Source organism: Sinocyclocheilus grahami, unplaced genomic scaffold, assembly GCF_001515645.1.
Source record: "Sinocyclocheilus grahami isolate Dianchi unplaced genomic scaffold, SAMN03320097.WGS_v1.1 scaffold282.1, whole genome shotgun sequence".
NCBI classification, from domain to species: domain Eukaryota; kingdom Metazoa; phylum Chordata; class Actinopteri; order Cypriniformes; family Cyprinidae; genus Sinocyclocheilus; species Sinocyclocheilus grahami.
The window spans coordinates 1,266,748-1,287,602 of NW_015505461.1; the positions used below are offsets into that span (position 1 = coordinate 1,266,748).

The 20,855-nt window shown below is 36.9% G+C and overlaps 1 protein-coding gene and 1 pseudogene across 1 annotated transcript; both read left to right on the forward strand.

Moving 5' to 3' along the window:
• Positions 1-5,269: 5,269 nt before the first annotated feature.
• Positions 5,270-11,072, forward strand: LOC107600370 (NAD(P)H dehydrogenase [quinone] 1-like; annotated as a pseudogene).
• Positions 11,073-12,873: 1,801 nt separating this feature from the next.
• LOC107600362 (uncharacterized protein KIAA0895-like) lies at positions 12,874-19,457 on the forward strand. Its single transcript, XM_016292234.1, has 6 exons — positions 12,874-13,089; positions 14,054-14,831; positions 16,059-16,202; positions 17,152-17,467; positions 17,765-17,862; positions 17,978-19,457. The coding sequence occupies exons 2-6, from the start codon at positions 14,091-14,093 to the stop codon at positions 18,137-18,139; spliced, it is 1,461 nt and encodes a 486-aa protein (XP_016147720.1). The 5' UTR covers positions 12,874-13,089; positions 14,054-14,090; the 3' UTR covers positions 18,140-19,457.
• Positions 19,458-20,855: the final 1,398 nt, after the last annotated feature.

The window sequence follows — 20,855 nt, forward strand, 5'->3', positions numbered from 1 at the left end:
CGACTCACCTCAGGACACAGCGCACTCACTTGAGCACTTCCCCTGTGAATAAATCCACCCTCCGGGGTATTTATTTGAGCTCTCCTTGTCGCGTGTTCCTTCCCACCCCGTTACAGCGCACACATAAAGCAGCTTCTCAGACAGTGTGCGCGAGTAATTTAATTCTTTTTCACGGCTTATTTTCACTAACTCCTTACAGAATGGAGTTATTAGAGATTAAGGATGTCTACTAAGTATATGTATGCAATGAATATAATGTTAAACATTCAGTATTAAGGCCTGTATAGCTGATGTGCGCGAGCTGATAAGCAAAGCACGCTTGAGTGGATTGTGCGTGCGGCGGCGCAGATACACGAGCTTGTCGAGTGAATATGCCTTTCTCACAGACATCACTGGAAAGCTTGTAGTTCGGTCGGATGTGTCAAAAACAAGTAAGTAAAACAATGCACAAGTTACTTAACGGTAGAGAGAGAGAGAGAGAGAGCGCGAGCGAGCGAGCACTTCTGTTGTGTGATCTTTGATGTTCACTCACTTAGCACACGCATCATTTGGATTAACTAAATCGTAAAAATAAGACCATTTTTAGGAGCATTCACTATAAACAATTTATTTTCAACCTTAGGCATACACGACTTTCTGACGAAAGTGAATCTAGCAGCCTGTGTGAAATGCACTAGGCTGTAGCCTACTACTTGTCCCTCATTCTGCACCAGTACAAATATGTGCACACATTGCGCGTTTTGCTTGCTTGAGTGTTTGTGCATTACAGTTAGGAGATTTATAACGAGTGGTTCCCTGCATTACAGCAAAGCGCGTGATTAAAGTACTAAGCCGCTTCAATGGAGCAGCTCTAATGCTATTAAATTAAAGATGATGTACCATAGAGCAAAAAAAGAGAACGTAACAAAAACTTGTAAAATACATTTTAATGGGCATAATTAAGTGTGAAAATAACCATACAGTCAAACCAAATTATTCAGAGACCAGATATAATTTTTTATTTTTAACTAGTGGGTGCACGACACTATTGCTCCTTTATGTAAGTGAGGATAGTAAAATAAAGTAAACCGTGACAAATTATACCCAAAAGTTCTTCATACAATGGACTACCAGTAAAACTGATACAAATTTGGGACCAAAATTATTCAGACTGAGTCTGGGGAAAAAATTTGCAGTTCAGGTTTGCATGAACCTGGATGACAGCATGCCCAGGAGACTACAGACTGTCATTAAGGCTAAAGGTTGCCCGACTAAGTATTGATAGTTGTGTACATACTGCCATACTGTCTGAATAATTTTTGGTTGATTGTAATCCATTACATACCTTTCTATCAAAGTTATCTAACATTATCAAGCTGAATTTGTTCTGACACAGTTAAACTGAGTTTTTGTCATATTTTATTACCATGTTCTAATCTCCGGCCTTCAATCTCAAAGATTCTCTGCAAAACACAGTAGAGTACATCACAGCCCTGAAGCACAGTTCAAGAGGGCACAAATGGCAGCATAAACTGCTATACTGTGATGGTACACTACTTCATACGATATCAAAACTCATACCTGAACATATTCCACTCATTGGTCATTCACTCTGTCAGAGTTTCGTTCAGAAGGGAAGCGGTACATCCGTTTCATCCTGAACCGGTGCTTTCGGAGGATACGATCAATTGTGGAAAGGCTGATGGCATTTATCCCTCGAAAATGATGATTATCCTCAATCACATTCTACTTTGAATCTCTCGCAGGCGAATTACATTATTGGCAATGACCATGTTTACAAGCTCCCTCTCTTGCTCCTCCGACAAAAGCCTTAGCTTGCCTCCACCAGGTGGTCGTCTCGGTGTCCTACAAAATTACTGTAACACATCCTTTTTACAGGAAAAAATGGAAACATACTGAAACTCTATCTGTATTTATTGCATTTCTTTTTAATTTTTTTTTAATTTGATGCATTTCTTTATTACAGTAGCGTAGTGCAACAGTGTATGCACTCTAAAGTTACTGTACAGAGCAGTCTTACTGTAAGTACACCTACCCGTTTTCCTCCCTGAAGGTTCTGATGGAGGCGACGGTGAAGCGACTCAAATTTGGCTGTACTCATTGCCCAGCCTCCCTCATAATTGTTCCAAAGCGCAGTGAACTGATTCGGGCCCTTTTATCTATTTATTGAAGGATCTGATTGATGTGTGTTCAATTTTGACTCTTAGTGTTTCCACCTGGGTAATTGTTTGCTAATTGAGCTCAAGCTGTGCTGACTTGAGTGAACAGTATTGAATGCTAGTGCTTTCTAAATGACCACATGGTGTAAGCACTGGGAAATGTAGGGATTTGTGTGTAGAGTTTTGCAGTAACAGTTCACCAAATCTGACTCATGTGTTAAAGCAGGGGAATAGTGTTTATAGTTCAGCAAAATGGGTGGGCTTTTTGAAAAATGGCGTTATGGTTTTGAAATTTTAGTTCAAAAGCCTGGTTATAGTGTTTTAGCAATCAAGAAAAACTGTAACTGTGACTCAACCTTCACAGAAGTTGATCAGGAAACCTCAACCCGATTGTAAACCACTTATTTTAAGCAGGCTATGATGCTCACAGGATAAAAAGTTTAACACTGTTGTGCTCTCACACTCAAGGCAACAGTCCAAAATCTTCTCACTGAATCTAATCACCTTCTTCTTCTTCTTTAGGGTTTATTGGCAGTTGGCAATCAATGAACTAGTGCAATACCACTGGTGCATTGACCATCTACAATAGAATGGAATGCAATACAGTGGAATGGAAGCGTGCAATGTCTGACAACCACGAAAGCTTGCAATAGCATACAAATGAATTTCTGTGCATGCTGGCTTCCTGTGTGTCTTTCACTTTTGATTTTGATCACGTTCAGCAGAGAGGAGATGGGAGGCAAAGTAACTCGTTTGGAGGGGCATGGCTCATGGATGCCCCCTCTTGGCGCCAGGCCTAATCTGCCATTTCATTTTCTTTGATCCCAATGTGTGCTGGTATCCACAAAAATACTACTGTAAGCCCCATCATTTATATTCTGTAGTGAACACACACACACTCAGAGCAGTGGGCATCCATATTGCTGTGATGCCCGGGGAGCAGTTGGGGGTTCGGTGCCTTGCTCAAGGGTCTCACCTCAGTCGTGGTACTAAGGGTGGAAGAGAGCACTGGTTATTTACTCCCCCCCACCGACAATTCTTGCCAGACCTGAGACTCGAACCTCGCAACCTTCGGTTTCAAGTCCGACTATCTAATCATTAGGCCACGACTGCCCTATTGGTCTTACATGCTCTATCCACTGTAATGCCAACAGTATTTTAAGCACAGTATTTTAAGCATCTCTCCTGTGTAAACTGATAATATCGAATCACCTTACAGGCAAAACATCCACTTAAAGAATGAAAAAAAGGACAGAAAGGTTTTGCTGTAAAAGCGCAAACAGAAAGAGTAAGTGCAATCTATATTATTACATATATCTCTGTATGAAACATAGACTTTATTCAGTGCACAAAAAGATGAATATTTAAATATATATATATATATTCACACTCTTCCAGCTAGGGTGAAGTCATTATGAACATTAACAACTATGTAAGACAAATATAATGCACTTCACATGCCGTGTGCGACCACCTTTAAACTTATTCTTCTGTATCTTGCAACCAACTTTAATATTCTCTTAATAATATACATTAATATAGTGTTGTGCAGCATCACCGCACATCTATAAAAATGCTTCTTTCTGGAAGGAGTGAAATCTCAATCATCAAACTACCAGCAGTGAATACATTTTTGGGGTGGCAACCGTCTCGAACCATGTTTTGTTGTTCTTTCCCCCACATTTTGCAAGTACAAACAGGAAGACAGCAATAATTAAAATGAAACAACAAAGGTTGAAATTAAAATTAAAGGGCATCACAAACATATGTTAAATTTATGCTAACTTACATTATCTTTGTAACACTCTGAGTGTATTGTTGATATATTCTGTACATTCTGTGTATTTTATGCAATGTCAACTCTGTAGTTTTTAGATGATTATTATTATTATTTTGAGATTAAGCATGTCGGCGCCATGAAAAGATGGCGCCGACGCTGATGGCTGCCTCCGTGGCGTGCTCCGCAGTTGTGCCCTCTATCAAGCTCCTGAAGTTTGCAGATGACACCACACTCGTTGGCCTCATTCAGGACGGTGACGCGTCTGCTTACAGACAGGAGGTCGAGCAGCTGGCTGTCTGGTGCAGTCTCAACAACCTGGAGCTCAACATGCTCAAAACTGTGGAGATGACCGTGGACTTCAGGAGAAACCTCCCTGCTCTCCCCCCACTCACCATCATGGACAGCACTGTGACTGCAGTGGAGTCATTCAGGTTCCTGGGCACCACAATCTCTCAGGACCTGAAGTGGGACACTCACATTGACTCCATTGTGAAAAAGGCCCAGCAGAGGTTGTACTTCCTTCGCCAGCTGAGGAAGTTCAACCTGCCACAGGAGCTGCTGAGACAGGTCTACTCCGCCATTATTGAATCTGTCCTCTGCACTTCAATAACTGTCTGGTTCAGCTCAGCTACCAAATCTGACCTCAGAAGACTACAGAGGGTAGTCCGGACTGCTGAGCGAATCATTGGTACAACCCTCCCTTCTCTCCAAGAACTGTACTTATCCAGAGTGAGCAAAAGGGCCGGCAGAATCACTTTGGACCCCTCACATCCAGCACACTCCCTCTTTGAACTGTTGCCACACTCTTCTGTTGCTACAGAGCTCTGAGCACCAGAACGGCCAGACACAGGAACAGTTTCTTCCCTCAGGCCATCCATCTCATGAACACTTGACAATAACCGTGGAACACACACTATTTATTCACTCATACACTTATTTATCTAACACTCATACTCAGCCTACACCTCAAATTTGCACATAATATACAGTACCTGTACATACAAAAAAACTGTCTATTGTAATATACCTGCACACACAATTGTCAATTTATATATTTTTATTCCTTATTTACTTGTTCTATTTTTATTATCTGTGTTTTTTGTTCTGTCACTGTCATTCTGTTACACTGTGGAAGCTTCTGTCACGAAAACAAGTTCCTCGTATGTGTAAACATACCTGGCAATAAAGCTCATTCTTCTTCATGTTCTTTGTACGTTTTATGACAGGTTTAGATTACATACAGGTTTAGGTTACATTTCTATTCCATTCACACTGTAAAAAGACCACCGCTGGCATCTGCTGATGAACTTTATCCTTTATTGTAGTTCCCCCCACTATGACAACACAGAATCAGCATGGAGGCCGCCGGTCGCACGCGATCCACCCTGTAGTTACAAATCTGGCTGGTCTGCCGAGACAAATCATTCTATTTTCAAGGTGTTCTGCATAAATGCAAAGTAAGTGATAAATCATTGCTTTTAGGCTAATAGTTGAATATTTTTGCATGTATGTTTGCTAATATGCCTGCTTGAAAAATGTGCATAAATCGATAGTTGTATATTTTGACTAGTTTTTACCCGTTTATAATGTTATTCTCTTAAAGTTATCGTTCATATGTCATTTTTATTGTTGGGTATTTATGAAATCTGCAACTTTATGGCTCAAGTAAACAACATGGTTTGCGCATGCTCAATCCAAACCAGATTACATAATTCTCAGTTTTCATTTATTGACAGATTGCATGCTTATTTCAAGTGATTATTAGAAACAATTTGTAATGTATTGTTCTTTCTGCTTTAATTGAAAACTACAACATCTCTGTATTGTAGATACGAATCACTCATGCACTTATAATGATAAATCATTGTTGACAATAAACAGGTTATTCCCAGAATGCAATAGTCTTCTCACTGCAGTTATTTATTATTCATTTATTAATAATCATTCATTATTTATTGTCGTTTTCGAGTAAATATCTGAACAAGTTTAAGTCTCACACAATACCAACAGCTAAATATCCCCAATGTATGCAGATAAAAAGGAAGTCATTAAATTTTTTCATTGACCCCAAACCACAATGGCAAACTGGTGCAGCTTTATTGTCAAAGTATGACACCTAGTGGTTTTAAATAAAACAACAGTACTTAACTGTAAATGTAAGAAAAAAAAAAAGATAAATAAAAAAAATTATTTCTAAATACAATATTAATCAGCCTGGTCTTTTTTTTTTTGTCCTTTTGTTTCCCACTTCAGCAGCTCTCCTACTTTTCCGTTATTCACCCTATTATCTAAAACGACATTATTATCACGCAATTTTTCCTTCTCAAGTAAATGTACCTTGTTTTAAGGATGTTTATATATTTTACAGGTAACACAAATATACTCATATGTGTGTAGACTTATTTGCAGTGCTGTGCTCTTGCCTTTTCACCTAACCAGAAATGGCTGTGCTGGGTTTTTTTTATTAAAGATTGACTTTTATTGTTTGTCTATGGCATTGGCAGCCATGCGAGACAAATATAAGATGAATTCTAGCAGTATCTAATTAAAAATGTGTATACAGGTAGCCAGAGAGATAGTCAAGACAACAGAAATTCGCATGCACCACTTGATGAGACTCTAGCTCATATGACACTTATTTTTCCCCTTTTGGGGACAGGATTCAACATATTAACCATTTACGCCAAACCTTTGGGTCTCTGGCTTCTTTCCTGCTCTACCTGATCTTCAAATCCCTTGCAATCAAAGGACACCAACCTACTTGACAAACCAGTTTTTGTGTTTTTAGTGTTACATCTAATTCCAGTGTCTTATTTTGACTGCTTGCAGCAATATGCTAATAGATTTGACAGCTTTTAATGGAACATTCTTGCTTTTGTTCTTGTTTTAATCAGCTGAAACTCATTATGCATGATATTTTTTACTCAGTGATTTAAATATCAGTATATCCCCAATTTAATTGCAAAGCCACTAAAAGCAGAAGCATCATGCCCTTCAAACATCTTGCCTTTTGAGCAAAGTGGACTTCAATATTGCATAATTACTGTAGGCCAAAAAATTAGTTTGATTGTGTACAAAAACATATAACTGTACAAAGATTTATATTAGTATATAGTTTATATAACACTGCTAAGAGTGTTTTTTTGTTTTGTTTGTTTTTTCGGTCATGTCATATCTCACACAGAGCAGCAAGTGAGCGTACAGTAAAAAGCAGTGCATGTGTGTGACACCCTGAAGCAAAATACCAGTGCTGCATTCCTTTAGCACATGCATGTTTATTATACTCTTATATATGCTTTATTTTAGATTATTTAAACAGACAGTTAGTGTTTTACTGTAAAGAACTGAATATAGCATTTTGTATCAACCATATACATCTACAAGACAACCTTAAACAAAATTGAACATATGTTTGAAGATTTAACCATTTTACTAACCCTGTGATGGAGAGAGGCCCATGGAATAATTTGTAACTACATTTAGGTAAAAAAAACAACAACAACCGTTTTTTGCTGTTCAGCGTGAATTTTTTATCTCCAAGAACTCATGCTTCTTGTGTTTGAACAATTACAGACAAATCTGAAAAAAATATCACGCATGTGCTTTAGGAAGTTATCATATGAGGCTATACTGTTAGCATGATGTTAGCTCTAAACTGCTGGATGATACAAGTTTGTAAAAATGGTCGGAGTGGGTCTAATTTGAGCCGACAGTCTAGGAGTAAGTTGAGCCAGTGGCTCACCCCTTCTTATAATTATAAAGTATAATTTTACTGTAATTCTACATGATATTTCATTAACTTTAGACCAAAAATTTTTGATTTTCTTCTTTGTTTTGAACTTGATTTTGTTCAGAATTTTAAATAGGACTTGTTTATGAAAATTGGCCATTGAAATTTTATTAAACTGTATTTCCCTGCAACATTTATAAGTGGAATGTTGAGTACTATTAGCCTAGTTCTGTAAGGTCAACTGCAGTCAGTTTTTACTTTTTCTTTTCTTTCTTTTTTTAATTCTTCAGTTCGAACTTTATTTTGTTCTGACATTTTTTAATATTTAAAAAAATGCCTTCAAAGTTATGTAGCGTCTACTAATTTTTATTTGATTTAACAAATCAATTATTCATTAGATTAACAAATCGTCACAGTCCCCTCACTCAATATACTGGATGCCAGGATTTCTGCTGAACACCATCCCCCACCTTGGTCACCATGACAACTAATCATGATATCACTGGTTTTATGGCCTAAAGGAATGCGGGGGATAAACTCCCTCATTTTCCTCATAAGAAAGACACATAATGCCCAGAGAAATGGACTGTTCTCTAATTAATTCATAGGAAAACCTTTCTTTGATTGAATACACATATCCTTCAGATCATTGTGTATACCATTACTGTTCTTGTATATTGTCTGAATTGTATATTCAAATAAAACTTTTCAGAAGTCATCCATTCTATTATCCAAACCTTTTGTCCCTATTAGGGGGAATTTCATTAGCTATAATTTTGTTAAAAGCCTACATTATACCGGTTATTGTTGTTACATTTACAGGAAAACTATTGGGTAAAGTGCCACAACCCATCCTGTGGGTAAATTATCTCAAATACCAATGAACTTTTTCTCTTTCCACTTGTGTATGTATGTAAACAGCACAGAAGACAGCACTGATTGTTTATGCCCATCAGAGTCCCGCCTCATTCAACGTTACTGCATGTGACGTAGCGATTCAGGCTCTGACAAAGCAAGGCTATTATGTCTAGTGTGAGGCCTCTATGCTATGAACTTTAAAGCCTCAGCTACTGCAGAGGATATTATTTATGGGTACGGATTTGCTGAAAAAAAATTTATTCCTTAAACATCTTGCAATTGTACACTTGTACTGCATGTATAAAAGTAAGGAAAATACAAAGTGCACATATATTAAAATGCTACTATAGTATAGGTGCTTAAAAAGATGCACTACTGTTGCAATTACACAGGACCACTGTTTTACTGTAATTATTGCAGGTTATCTGAAGAATCCTGAGCACTTTATTTGCAACGATGAGATGACATTGCAGAAGAACAGCACAAGGTGGAGCAGGCAGAGCTGGTTATCTTTCAGGTAATAGTTTCCCAGTGCTGCCCAGTTACACGTGTCAGAGTATACATTTCACTTTGATCTCAGAAAAATAATATGATTTGGATTATATTTACAGTTCCCTCTCTACTGGTTTAGTATACCTGCTGCCATCATGAAGGGCTGGATAGACTGAGTCTTAACTCAAGGATTTGCCTTCACCCTGCAGAAGATGTATGACGACAACGGCATTTTTAAGGTCTGAATCTTTAGAGCCAAAGCTTGTTTTGTGTTCATTACATTGCTGATTCCAAGGAAAGATTCTGTTTTTGTAATTCTAATGGTGATCAGATTTATTTAAAATGTCATCCACTATTCACACCAGGATAAGAAGGCCATACTTTCATTCACCAATGGGGGAACGGAGTCCATGTTTCAGCCCGATGGCATCCATGGAGACTTCAACGTAGCCCTCTGGCCTTTACAGGTGAGGTAAAAATATTAAAGGTGAATTTTCAGTGTGCTAGTTTCAGAACTTAAAAATTCCTTCCTAAACAGACTAGTTATTCAAATTAAGCTGCAAGAACAGCTCTTTGTGCACAAGTCATCATGTATTTAAGGGATCAGAGTTGAATTCCATATCCATACGGCATGTGGGTTGTCACATATTTTAGATTTTACTTTTGTACATTTTAGTACAAAAGTTACAGATGAATTATGATTTGTTCATGAAAGTACACAGGTTTTAAATACAAATTTGTGCATATGTACGGTTAGTGAATGAGCTCCAGTGAGCCTGTTCCTCATCATTTCTGTCGTCTCAATTCTCTGAAGCTGTAATTTGCCTAGGCAAGAATTGTGAGAAACTCAAAATTGCGCAATTCTGAGTTTGCATCTCAGAATTCTGAATTGATATCTTGCAAGTCTGACTTATTTTCTGTGAATTCAGTTTTTTTGTCTGCTATGGAATAAAAAATAAAAGAAGGGATTTGTGACTTTTTTTCGTAATTCTCAGTATTGCAAGAAAAAAGTGAGAATTGTGTGATCTAAATATATTAGAAACGAGCAGCCGAAGTTTGTTTTTAAAAATGTCTCTAAAATTTCAGTCCGATTTTAACAGTATGAACAGCAACGTAGCATGAATTGTGTGAATCAGTCAAAAATGACGCACTATAATGTACACTATATGCACTTATGTACTTAACTGTGTAGTGAATTAATTTTATAAGGTTATTCTGTCAATCATCATCGGAGTCTGATAGCCCCTCCCCTTCCACTATGTAACTAAAGCTCTGATAGTTGAGTGTATGAAGCATCCAACATTAGGCCAACACACTTTGTTTTCTCAGTTAATTAAGTGCATCATCCGGGTATTTAAACTCCACTTTTTCTTTTTTGGAATTTTCAATGTAAACACACTACTTGCACTTTTTCTACTACAAAATGCAATAATATAGTGCATAAGTATGCAAACTGGGATGCACCTAATGTACTTTACAATGATGTAGCAAATGTATATGATATGGCATCTTTGAGAAATACAATTTTTAACTGTTATTAATAACATTTATACCAGTTGAAATGTCGATTACAAACAAATTGTGTTTTTATTACATACAGAATGGAGTGCTGCGTTTTTGCGGGTTTCAGGTCCTTGCCTCCAGATCTTCTGGTGTCCAGCACTCACCTCCAGATGTGAGAAATGCCATGTTAGACGCATGGCAGGAAAGACTGAATAGTGTATTTGCCGAAAAGCCTCTGTCATTTGCTCCGACCAAACACTTTGACCTTACTTTCCAAGGATGATTTAGTCTTCGACCAGAGGTGAAAGAGAAGTATGCTTCTGAGTCCCATGGCATTACCACAGCACAACATTTAGGCAAACCGCTCCCTCCAGACAACCAGACCAAAGCTAAAGGATCCAGTCACATGAGATAATCATTCAAGGATTTTTTAGCAGAATGAAGGAGTTTTAGGTAAAATATGATTAAGATAAGATAAATCTAATTATTACATCAGCATGTAATTTATGACATGCAACCACCTACCAGCTATAAATATTAAACAAATGAATGTGCCTATTTAAACTCTTAATAAATCTCACATTTTTACTGATGTCATATGTTGTTTTACTCATGTTCAAGATGCATTTTCAGATTTTGATTATAATGAAAATACAAAAAATAAATATATGAAACTATATCTTTGTTTTGGATGTTTTCCTTTGTTCATCTCAATCTCAATGACTTTTTTAAAAATTATTATTTATTCTTTGTATAAATAAATGTCTTCTTTTTAAATAATTTAAATAGCTGTTGGGTAAATAAGAGAACACTACGGAAACACACTGAGATGCTATAGATTCAAGCTAGACTCAAATACTAAAATGAAGGTACATCTTAACTGAAAGATTGAACTGTTCCTAAAATAGAGATGGTCACATATGCTGTAATTTCAAACAATTCAGTTAAAGACGTTTCTTGAATTCTTTGTGTTTTATTATTGTATGAAATAACCAGAGGAGGACAGTAACTAAGTACATTTACTTGAGTATTGTACTTAAGTACACTTTTTGAGTATCTGTACTTTACTTGAGTATTCTTTTTTCTGGGAACTTATGACTTTAACTTCAGTACATTTGAAAGACAAATATTGTACTTTTCACTCCACTACATTTCTATCAAGGTCCTCGTAGTAGAAAGTCGTTATTATGTAGCAGCTTTGAAAGTCAGTGGGTGATTTTTTTCTTCTCTAAAACGTGACTTTCTTTTTTTAAGCTAATATTGTGGAATATATTAGACACAACATTGTCTATTTTTGCTAAATTGTATTTTTGAACTGTTGTGCATCTCCTAATTAAAAAGTGAAAATATTACCTATAAAGCCACAGAAGACTTGTTGTGCATCGTCTTATTAAAACACAATAGGTGTTGGACTTGAAGCAGCACTGCACAGACTGTTCTGTGTGTGACATCAAAGTACCACGAGAGCCATTAGACAGCATTTTTAAATTTTTTGTTTTGATGTCAAATAAGCCTTGCTGTTTTGATTTTTTGTTAAAGCAGTGTTGCTGTTGTAAAGTGATACAGCTACAGTTGTGTTGCTGGGTTTTAAAGCAGGTTTGATTTTTTTTCTTCCTCATCACTCTGTATTTACAGGATTTCATTGTCCACTCTGTTCAAATGTGGATGAATGTACACATAGATGTGTGCACACACACTGTCAGAGCTGTGTGAGATCACTACCATCCTGCTTTTGTGGGGGTGGGTAGGGTGTTAAATAATAATTATTATTATTATTATTTTCCCCCGTAGGTTTTTAACATTCTAAAAGCTCTTTATTTCAAAGATACTAAAAGCTAGACAGTGTATTCAGCAGGTGTAATGTATTCTAAGTTGCTTCAGAAGTATTGCAAGTATTACATACAACAATAAAACAGTGCATTGACATAAAAAAGGAAATGTACTTTTGGTACTTAAGTACTTTTAAAAGCAAGTACTTCTGTACTTTGACTTAAGTAAAAATCTGTCTTTACAACTTTTACTTGTAATGGAGTAATATTTGACCAGCAGTATCTGTACTTTCACTCAAGTAATGGAGTTGAGTACTTTGTCCGCCTCTGGAAATAACTTTAGATAGTAGCCTATTTCGCAAATCATAAAGGGTAGCCTATTTTAAAATCAGTGACAACATTTGTGTTTTAGCAGTATCTTTCTTCTTAGGCAATAATTGTGGGAATGTTCAACAGCTTTAAGTTTATGTATCTACAGAGAAACTGCCTGTAAAAAATAAAACTAGCTATTCTGAGAAACATTTACAGGAATTAGACTCCCTTACGTCCTTACGCACAGTCGCACACTGACAGCAACGCGTCGCGACGTGGACAGGTCATTCAGATGCGCCAGCGCGTCATTTGCTGCAACGCAATCCCAGCCATCCCGAACTCCCAGTATTCCCGGCGTCATGTACCGTTATTCCTCCATATCAGCCGTCTGACCTACTGAACAGAAGTTGAAGAACTGCTGCTGATATTATGGACGGAATTCCAACATGAACTGAAGTTCATTTATTTGATAAGAAGCGCTGCGTGGTATGTGTTGCGTCTTTTATTGCTTTATTAGTTAAAGATGTCTCATTCGTGGTGAATCGGCAGTGTATTGTCAAGAGCTGTTGATGTCATGCACCTATTATGCACTGACATAATTTTCTTTAAGCAATAGCCTCACTTTATTCTTTTTAAAATTAACCAGAAATAGGAATCATATTGGAATTTCCATACCGAGGTGGATTTTATTGTTATTCTTTCCAATGTGCTTAAAACGAGACCTTTTAAAACACATATTTCCCAGTAGATCTATTATAATTGCTAACGGAATAAATGCCCTTTTATGACTATAAATGTAAAAAATGTAGTTTTTTTTTTTAAATGTATATCATAATTTCATAATTTTTAAATGCATAAAGTTATATGTATAATTTACTTTTATTGTCCAATAACAAGACCTTATCCCAATAGTAGATATGATAAAGATGGTACAGTATCCAATCTGACTTTTTATATTAGGAATGAAAGACTCCTCTAAGAATCCTACTATATTAAGTGCAGTTCACGCAGTAGGATTCTTTGAGGATTCCTTCAGGATGTTTTCACAAGGTTTTAAACCGATCACTACTTTTTGTACACATTTTTATTGAACATTTTGCATTTACTATACTATTTACTATGTATTTTAAAAGCCCCTGCTGCATGACAGATGCATTTCTAAAAGTACAAATATTCACATGTAGTCTCTAAATTAATAGGAGGTTATAAATCTGCATACATAATAATTATAAGAATCAACCAAATTCTATATGATTTAAATTCATTTTCATTCATTCATTCATTTGGAGTATAGCAAGATGTGCCAGCTTTTCAAAAGTGTTTTGAGTCAATTCTAAATTATTTGTTTGCGTAAAGAGTTTTGAATCCTTATATTTAAAATCATTTTACGCATACTGTTGTGTATTCTGTATCGTTGAATCAGGAAATGGAGGAATGTTTTTCTCTTCAGGTGTGCAGCATTCGTGGACAGTGGTGTGGATGTAGCAATGGTGCTGGATCTGAGTGAAAACTGCATGGAGCAGGCTAATGGAGGAGGGCTCGCAAAGAATGTCTCAGAAATGTTAGAACCAGAGCCCAGCACAGAGAAACCCAAACCTATCAGAGCCAGGACCAGCAGTATCACCCAAAGAGACAAATCGACCCGCAATGGGCCTCATGCGCAGCCTTGTACCACTTGGGATGGCTGCTCCCAAGTTCAGCGAAGGCTCCAGAAGACGGAAGGTAGAAATAAAGATGAAGCTGCGCAGCCAAGGGAACCTTCCAAACCCCCACCTTATCGAAGGCCACTTAGTCTGGAAATAAAACCACAGCGAATTAGAGCAACGCAGCCAGTGCAGAAGGTGATACAGCCACCGTGGCGTAGTGGTGGCCCTTCTCCACCCATGCGAAGCCTGACAAGCCTTAGTTTGGGGCCAGGAAACTGGCTTCGCCGGAGTGAGAGCACATGCACAATGAACTCCACGACAGCCCAACGTGCTGGCAGGGGTCAAATGAGGCCTGCAACCTCCTTGCCATATATTGCCAGGGGTATGGCATCACTTCCTTCGCCTTCAACACCTCGTGGGCCATGTCTGCTTGTGGCTCTTCGTCCCATAAACCTGGAACAGGAGCGTCAGACCTTTTTTCAGTCTAACTATCAGTATGAGCCCCAGTTTGAGTATGCCTCCCTAGAGCCCATCAGTGTTTTGGAGAAGTACAGAGAGGGCTCCAGTCTCTTTCTGTCCCAGGTAGGTTTTATGTTGAAAATACACAAATTCGGTGTGTTCCAAAGTCCAGTGAACCGCCTTACTGTTAACAGTCTCCGTAAGCAACCGCCTTCTAAATGTGCAGTGACATTTACGCTGTTCTGTGAATTTTCACTAAAAATCCTGTCATTTCAATTAGGAAACGTGAGTGGGGATTTTATGTGAGGGATTTTGTATTGCAGATTCGCCACGTTGACCAACAGAAAGCAGCTTGGTTTGAAAGTGACTTCTGTGTGAGCAGTGCTTCATACATCTCTACACTATTGACAATAGACAATAGAGCTTTTTTGCCCACTAATTTTTGCAGAAGTTTCAATAATGTGACTGCGCCTTAATGGAAATAGAAACCTCAAAAGTTACTGATTTGGAACACTCTATGTAGGGAGCAACTCTGTGTGCCATTTAAATAGCGCATGAGAGACTCAATTTACAGTTGATTTCTGTAGAGTTTAATGTTGGCATGTTGCTAAGCTAATGATTCAGTATTCTAATAAGTTTGAAATCATACAAGTAAAATACTGACTTTTTAATCAGTTTGATATTTTCAGTTTGAAATGAAATCGGTATCAACATTTCAATATCCATTTTAGTCAGCTTGTCATTCTGGGATTGCCTTCCATGCAAAAGAAACATACAGTACTTCCTTAGGTTTTGAATAAAACAGGGTAGCTTAGAAGTATGCATAAATATGCTGTCTATTTGCTTTACGTTGGGAGCAAAGTTATGGTGGCTTAAAATGTTGCTTACGCTGACAGCTTGCTAGGTTTGAGAATCAGTGTTATTTTAGAATCATTGAGACACTATTATAGTTTTATTAATAGATTGAATTAGTTTTTATTTTTACATTTTCCACTTTCATTTTCATTTTAAAGTTTTAGTAATTTCGATGTGTGGTTTTGTCATTTTTATTAGTTTTTTAAAATGTTTATATAGTTTTTATTAGTTTTTTATTTCAGTATTTGTTATTTTAGTACTTCAAGTTAAACTAAATGAAATGAATGCTTAGCAACCAGCTGAAATAAAATAAGTTTGCTTTTTCAAAATATTTTATTCCAGTTAATGTATTTATTTCAAGTAACAAATATATGTTTTTATACTTTTTTTTGTATTTATTTTTTTTAATTCACTAGAATACGCCTGTTTGGAACACAGCCATCGTGTTAAGTCCTGAAACTATTGCCATTTGTCTCACCTCATGCCTTTTTCTAGGCAGTTGGGATTATGGAGTGTGTGTTGAGGAAGTATGAGACCTATGAAAACTTTGAAGAAGTCACAGGGGGCAGCTTGCTACCGAAGAGTCAAGTGTGGGCAGCCACACGCAAGTACCTACAGAAGGAGGGCTGTGTTGGTGAGGTGTGTGGATATCCAAGTTCAAGTGTCTGTGCATTAGTGTTTTGAAAATTTTTTTTTTCAGTCATTTCATTCGTATTGCTGTTGTGTAGCCCTAAAATCTATTTGGTACAAAATGCTGCTTGACATAATGCAGTGCAGCTGTGATAATGTTTTTTTGTAGGCCAGCCCAGATGTTTGCATCACCCTGTTTTCCTTGACAAAAATCCAATAGGATTTTCCACTGGCTTTTGGATTATGGCAGAAAATAAGCTCTGTGACTAACAAAAGTTTACGATTTGTACACGTTAAATGCTAAATGTAGGCAATAAACAAGCTATGTCACTGTTGCTAGACTTCAACGTCACCACCATTAAGCTTCTGAAAACTGTTAAGTCTTTATTTAAAACACATCTTCCCTCAAAGTATGAGTTAGCAAGAATGTGATTATAAATAGGAGGCTGTGAAACTAGTGAGCAGTTGAGCTTTCCTGTTTAGCAAGATGGCGTTTAATGTCCCCGACAACCTCTGTAGTCCCATTTTAGATACTAGTAAGCAACTACCATATTCAAGACAAGTAAAGGCTTAAAAAAATCTCAAGGGTGTATTAACCACAGACCTTTCATTTAGCCAAAAATGCATTTAAAAAACATTGATTGTAGGCTGATGGATTTTCGTGTTCTGGCCTGCAAAAATATGTCATACCTGCAGAACTCTAGATTGTATATTAAATATCATTTATGTTCTGATTGGCTGTTATTGTGTGACATTATGTAGCATTTTTGCATTTGGTCTAGGCGGGCAAAGCACTTGATTTAGCTGGGTCACAGCTGGTTACGACATTGATCTTGCTATACAAGAAATATTGTATTGACATCCTTCTGGTTGAATCTAGTTGATAACTGACCATTCTTGATGTTAATTGTATAGTCTTTTGTCTGCAAAACCTGCCCTTCCAGCAATTTTATGACTTTCACTCCCAGGCACACATTACTTACGGGGTGTGAATAACAGCATGCAGCCATGGGCCACTTCTGTTGGGAGAAAGCAGTTTGGACTGAAACCGGCTAATCCTACTGAAGAGGGGCTTGCTAGTCTTCACAGTGTGTTGCTGCGGAAACAGCCCTTCCTGTGGCGAGCCGCTCTGCTATACTATACTGTATACCATGCCACAAACATGAGCTTCAGCCAACTGTTCAGCCATATTGCTCGCTTTGTCCAAGATCCTGCTGTACGTTGGGAATACTGCCTCCGCGCCAAACGAGGACAGACAGATACCTCGAAACCAGGTGAACTAATCACTAAGAATAGAACTGAGAAATATTTTTAATATGTGATGTCATTTTATGATGTTGACTTGAGAAAGCCAACATTCTCATCTATCTATCCATCCATCCATCCATACATACATACATAACACTTTTTCAGGCTTAAAACCTTCAAGATATTACATATACTTCAAACATTCTGGCCAGGATTTCTCAAGCCAACATCATTGTTTGTCTTGTCAAACTTTATCTAGTTTTATATTGCCTCTCTGTATTTGTAGTATATATGTTTTTGCATATGTGTGTTTGTGTGTACAGGTTGCTTCAGTAAAGATCAGGTCTACCTTGATGGAATTTTAAGGATTTTACGCCACAGGAGAAACATTGATTTTAAGATATTAACCGCTCTTGGCAAGGCAGGTCCTATTCACACTTACTGTTTTTAAAGAAATATTCTTTTTTTTTTTTTTTAGTGAAACTATTCCTTTGATAATGTATATACATACCAATTTATGTAATTCTTATTTTTAGGTTTCCTATGAAGATGTGGACAGACTTCGGCATTTGGCTGTTCTAAATGGAACTAGGATTCCTCACTTCATGCAGGATGAAGATCGTTATCTTCAACACCTCGACCACATTGTCGCAGTGAATGAACTGAGCGATGCAGAGCTTCAAGAGCTCATTCCATGAAGAGTTGCAAAAAAATATCAAAACCTTTTTTTTTCCCCAGGCCAAAAAAATTGCATCTGATTGATATAATTTTGGATGGTTTTTCATGAAAATGTGATCCTTGATAATCATCCATAGAAAGAATTACATACAGCTTGGTTGTGTCCAATGATTGTTGTAGTATTTTGCTACATTAATTGCCATATTACTCAGCAAGTCTGTTTACAAATACAATGATTGTCTGTTTTAAATCCATATGACTCTCAGGCATGAAAGACATGTTTGGATTCTTGCAAACTTAAGATATGTTCGGAATGGCATACTACCATACTCATGCAATTTGTTTAGTATACTGTGTGCACTATGCAAATTTTATGAATACATAAATGTAGTACATTATGCCAAAGTCTGCAGTACTGTAATGCAGTGGGCTTGACTTAACCTTCTGTTTCCAGTATTATGACCGAACCAAAAGATTTCTCGCTTGATTCATTAGCTGATTAGACTGAACAAAATAAGATATAAATGCAAAATAGTTGTAATTATTTCAGAGTTGACAATTGGATGTCACGTGTTGATTTAAACATGCATCGTAAGACAACAGAAAATTGCCTTTCATACTGTTTTTAATTGACTACATTGTATGCAGTAACTAGTATTCCATTCCGAACACCACCATACTCAAGATGAAAGATGGTCATGTAGTATTTTAACTGCACTCATAATGTAATGGGCTCATCCCAACATGCTAGTTATTGATATCTGAACACAAGGCAGAACTATGTGAGCACTAAATCAAATGATTTACCCTGACAGTATTTATATGAGAATTCACACGTGAACCTATGAGCACTTCATTAATTACCTGTTAGGTTCTTCTACTAGTTTTTCAGTTTCTCTATTTATTTATTGTTTACCTCTTGTATTCATGTTAAACACTGATTGTCTGTGGTATTAGCTTTATACACAAGTAGCAAACGCATTTTTTCCCCTTCAACTTAGTATAGCAAGCAATGCAAAAAGACACCAAGGCTGACTCATTTCAACAAAACATTCATTGATAACCTTATGAAAAAGAAAATTACACTAATGAAAAAACTGCCCCCTTTGACACAATTTTTCTACATCAGGGCTTATGAAATGCTAGTATTCTATCTAGAGATAATCAGTGTTCCTCTGAGGGCGCCCTTCGTGGTCTTTAATACCTGTGCTAATGTGATGCGACACCTTTGTAGGAGAGTTGCCACTGCAACCTCTGCTTTTCGTACTTGTTTAAAAGCAGTCCAGCTGGCCAGCTTCCTCACTGTGCATATTGAGATTGTGATGGACTCAGGAAGAATTTGTGAAACTATTCCTTTGATAATGTATATACATACCAATTTATGTAATTCTTATTTTTAGGTTTCCTATGAAGATGTGGACAGACTTCGGCATTTGGCTGTTCTAAATGGAACTAGGATTCCTCACTTCATGCAGGATGAAGATCGTTATCTTCAACACCTCGACCACATTGTCGCAGTGAATGAACTGAGCGATGCAGAGCTTCAAGAGCTCATTCCATGAAGAGTTGCAAAAAAATATCAAAACCTTTTTTTTTCCCCAGGCCAAAAAAATTGCATCTGATTGATATAATTTTGGATGGTTTTTCATGAAAATGTGATCCTTGATAATCATCCATAGAAAGAATTACATACAGCTTGGTTGTGTCCAATGATTGTTGTAGTATTTTGCTACATTAATTGCCATATTACTCAGCAAGTCTGTTTACAAATACAATGATTGTCTGTTTTAAATCCATATGACTCTCAGGCATGAAAGACATGTTTGGATTCTTGCAAACTTAAGATATGTTCGGAATGGCATACTACCATACTCATGCAATTTGTTTAGTATACTGTGTGCACTATGCAAATTTTATGAATACATAAATGTAGTACATTATGCCAAAGTCTGCAGTACTGTAATGCAGTGGGCTTGACTTAACCTTCTGTTTCCAGTATTATGACCGAACCAAAAGATTTCTCGCTTGATTCATTAGCTGATTAGACTGAACAAAATAAGATATAAATGCAAAATAGTTGTAATTATTTCAGAGTTGACAATTGGATGTCACGTGTTGATTTAAACATGCATCGTAAGACAACAGAAAATTGCCTTTCATACTGTTTTTAATTGACTACATTGTATGCAGTAACTAGTATTCCATTCCGAACACCACCATACTCAAGATGAAAGATGGTCATGTAGTATTTTAACTGCACTCATAATGTAATGGGCTCATCCCAACATGCTAGTTATTGATATCTGAACACAAGGCAGAACTATGTGAGCACTAAATCAAATGATTTACCCTGACAGTATTTATATGAGAATTCACACGTGAACCTATGAGCACTTCATTAATTACCTGTTAGGTTCTTCTACTAGTTTTTCAGTTTCTCTATTTATTTATTGTTTACCTCTTGTATTCATGTTAAACACTGATTGTCTGTGGTATTAGCTTTATACACAAGTAGCAAACGCATTTTTTCCAATTTAAATTAACTGTTTTCTATTTGATTATATTTTCAAATGTTATTTATTCCTCTGATGCAAAGCTGAATTTTCAGCAGCCATTACCCCAGTCTTCAGTGTCACATGATCCTTCAGAAATCATCCTAATATGCTGATTTGCTGCTCAATTATTAATTCTGGTTATTATTACAAGTGTTGATACCTTTTTTTCTCAATATTTTGT

Coding starts and splice junctions, on each gene's coding strand:
- LOC107600362 (XM_016292234.1), top strand. CDS start 14,091: ATGGTGCTGGATCTGAGTGAAAACTGCATGGAGCAGGCTAATGGAGGA. Junction 14,832..16,058: donor CCAGTCTCTTTCTGTCCCAG/GTAGGTTTTATG, acceptor GCCTTTTTCTAG/GCAGTTGGGATTATGGAGTG. Junction 17,468..17,764: donor GACAGATACCTCGAAACCAG/GTGAACTAATCA, acceptor TTGTGTGTACAG/GTTGCTTCAGTAAAGATCAG.